Source organism: Austrofundulus limnaeus, unplaced genomic scaffold, assembly GCF_001266775.1.
Source record: "Austrofundulus limnaeus strain Quisiro unplaced genomic scaffold, Austrofundulus_limnaeus-1.0 Scaffold5, whole genome shotgun sequence".
NCBI classification, from domain to species: domain Eukaryota; kingdom Metazoa; phylum Chordata; class Actinopteri; order Cyprinodontiformes; family Rivulidae; genus Austrofundulus; species Austrofundulus limnaeus.
In genome coordinates, this window is record NW_013952407.1 from 2,364,787 (window position 1) to 2,367,892 (window position 3,106).

The 3,106-nt window shown below is 40.6% G+C and overlaps 1 protein-coding gene across 2 annotated transcripts in view; it reads right to left on the reverse strand.

Annotated features, from left to right (window-relative positions):
* mrvi1 (murine retrovirus integration site 1 homolog) overlaps nucleotides 1-3,017 on the reverse strand; it is a 19,154-nt gene extending 16,137 nt beyond the window's left edge. For both annotated transcript variants that reach the window (XM_014026925.1, XM_014026920.1), the window contains exons 1-4: nucleotides 2,788-3,017; nucleotides 1,170-1,279; nucleotides 1,009-1,070; nucleotides 267-440 (exon numbers count right to left, since the gene is read on the reverse strand). In XM_014026925.1, the coding sequence (XP_013882379.1) occupies nucleotides 267-440; nucleotides 1,009-1,070; nucleotides 1,170-1,279; nucleotides 2,788-2,859 (418 nt within the window). In that variant the 5' untranslated portion in view covers nucleotides 2,860-3,017. The remainder of the gene's footprint in view (nucleotides 1-266; nucleotides 441-1,008; nucleotides 1,071-1,169; nucleotides 1,280-2,787) is intronic.
* Between the last annotated feature and the right edge of the window lie 89 nt (nucleotides 3,018-3,106).

Consider the following 3,106-nt stretch of genomic DNA (forward strand, 5'->3'; position numbering starts at 1 on the left):
ACCTCTAGTAATATATTTACTGAGAAAAATGGTGACGTGTTCAATACTTATTTTACCCGCTGTATTTTGCTGACAGACACACAAAAACACACACAAACACTGTCAAAATCAGTATATAACATAACAAATATCTCTAAAGGGACAAACCAAGCAACCAAAACTTAACGCAGAATATTTGAAACATTAAAATAAACACAGTGGGATAAAATCGCTCAACTTAGGAAAAAAAATCACTGTATCTTTGTGTGAGCTTGTGCTTACACTACCTGTGGGTGAGTCGTTGAGGCTGCTGGTGGAACGGCGTCCGCGGCGGGTGAGGAAACGGTCGCTGGCCTTCTTTGCCTGATCCAGCAGCTCCAGGTTCTTCTGTCGATCCTCTTCAGAGAGCTGAAGCTCTGGCAGCTGGTCTTTCAGCAGGTCAATCACGTTCCCGGTGCTGTCTGAGGGAAGAAACACACACTCACTCTTACATTTCATGTATTTTTATTTCTCTAGGCTCCTTTCCCTGATTTCTAACTGAGTATAATGTAAAGAGGGTTATGAATTCGAATAAATTCTTAAAAACATTTAATTTTATGAGTCTTTGAATCTTTCAATAAGAGTATTTTTAGTTGCAGCTGCGTCCCTGCGGCATTAAACAGAGCTAAATCTGAAGGTTTAAGGTGAGATAAAAATATGCCAGTCAAGAAATCACCTGCAGAATCACAGGTTTCGTTACGCCCTTCCTGAGCTAATAAGAAAATGATCAAAGTAATAAAAGCATCGAAAACATTTCAGGCACGAGTCGTTGGAACAATAATCCCACTGATTTATCAGTCAGGACAGGTTTATCGTAGCACAGCATTTTTCTGATAGCATTTCAAAAGCTGCATATAATGGAAAAAATTCTCCAGACAGAAACCGATGACTAACTTAGGCTAAAACTAAATAACAAAAAGTTCTCATAGTGTGTATTTTTAGACAACAGCTGGAGCTTCTCCGTTTGTGCGTTTTGGTGAGTTTACCAACCGACTGTAGTGATGGGTCCTCCGGTGGAGTTTCTGGCCTGGCGGGCTCTGGGGCTGTGTGGTCTGAGAGAGGAAACAGGGATGGTTTTAAGGATCTCTGGTTTGGATTAGAATGAGTGTTAGGAAATATGAATTTCAGAGCTTGAGATAGAGGTTGATCACCTGTTTTGATCCAGAGGGCGCCCCTCTTGATGGATGATAACAGCCTGCTGTGGGTAAATGATGGTGGGGGTGGTCATTATGGCAGCCTGGCTTTCACCTGCTGGTATGGACTGTTCAAACCAACACAAAGACAGCAGCAGCCACTTAAAACAAGGAAACAGTGAATGGAAATTTGGTAAAATGTCAAACTGTAAGCCTGTTACCTCTAAGTACAAAGTAAATACTTGATATGCTGTAAGTACGGTAAAACGGTAACAACTTCATAATACCGGTTGATCTCTGTTGTTACCAGGTACATACACTAAAAGTATATTTCTGTTTATTTCACTGAGTTTTTTTTCTTGTAATGTGTTGCAAACTCAAAGACAGCACACCACCTGATCTGTGATGATTTGATTAAAATAAAGTCGCTCAACAAAAATGGAAAATGAGATCATTTATTACAAGTTGAGCTTTATGTTCCTCAGTCAACCGTCGTTAATCAAGCTGTAAACGCTCCAAAGCTTCTCTGTGTCTACAGATCCTAACTAAAACTATATTTTCATTCTGACAGCTGAAATCTAATTGCATCAACAGAGTGGGTTCAGAAGGAAAGAAGATTCATCACGACAGCAAATTATTTGGTCTTTTAGGTGAATCATTTGGGATTAGACAGCTGTGATATTTTAAAAAWGCTTAAAAATTGTGAAATTACCTGAAACTGACAGCCGTGATAAACACTATTTTTGTGTTTTTGGCATAAAGGTTGAGAGCAATATTTCAAAACTAAAGAACAAATAAGCATAAATGTGGAGGTGAAGATAGACGCAAAAGATGGAGAGATAAAAGATGAAACTAAAACCAGTCTGATTATAAGCAGCTGTCATATAAAGGAGGGCTCCACCTGAATGCTTACAACTCAAAAACTGTTCAACAAAGGAGCTTCAGATTTTGTTGTTGTTTAGCTCTGATGAAGGGCTATCCATTGGGCCCACCAATCAGCCGCCCCAGACCCCCCACCCAAAACAATAAATCTGTTCTGGTGAATTTTGAGTTCTGGTGCACTGGTGCTGTGCGTACATGTGGGGGTCATATATGCTACCGCTCTGTGGTATCTAGTTTCAGCAGTGCTCATTTGCAAAATATACCAGTAAAAATCACGACAAATTCTTGTAATATCATTTGCAACTTTTCAGAAATGAGCTGATGAGTGTTCTTGTGAAAATTTACAAATTCTTTAAAAGTGCCAKTTTTGGGTTGATGTGTGATAAAAGTGACTCATAAAACATCAAGAAATTGAGTGAACTGTCATATTTGTTAACTTTTTGTGGGGACTAATTAAAATAGGGGCAAAATTCAACATGCTTTGGCACACTAAAGTTTCYGTTTGTAGAATTATTCACTTCTGCTTTTTTTTGGGTAACACAGCAAAGATCAGTTTGAACAGGAAGCATCTGCAAAAGGACAAAACTTCTGTGTGTTTTAATCCAAGACGGACCAATCAGGAAGCTTCTGCTCGTAAATGAAAAGGATCATGTTGGATTAAAGGAAGAGGCAGATTTTAGTGAAAACGTTGGTGGATTTCTCTCTCACAGCTGAAGAAATGACGTGTTCGGGTGTTTTAGCTGTTTGGACTCACTGTACTGGGAGAGCTGGAGGAGCTGTCCATATCCTCAGGAGAGTCCTCCTCTTCCTCAGGCAGTGTGGGCATGGCMGGGGGCCGCGAGGGGTGAGGGCGGGCGAACAGGAAGATAAAAGGTCTACCAGCAGCAAACGGGGCGTCACACTGCTTGGAGTTGCTCTGTTTAAAAGGAGGCTCCTGCTGTAGGAGTTCCTCCTCTCGCTGGAGCTGCAGGACCTTAAACACATAAAAACACACATATACTGTATATATATACTGTATACACTCACCGGCCACTTTATTAGGTACACCACGCTAGTTACGGGTTGGACCCCCT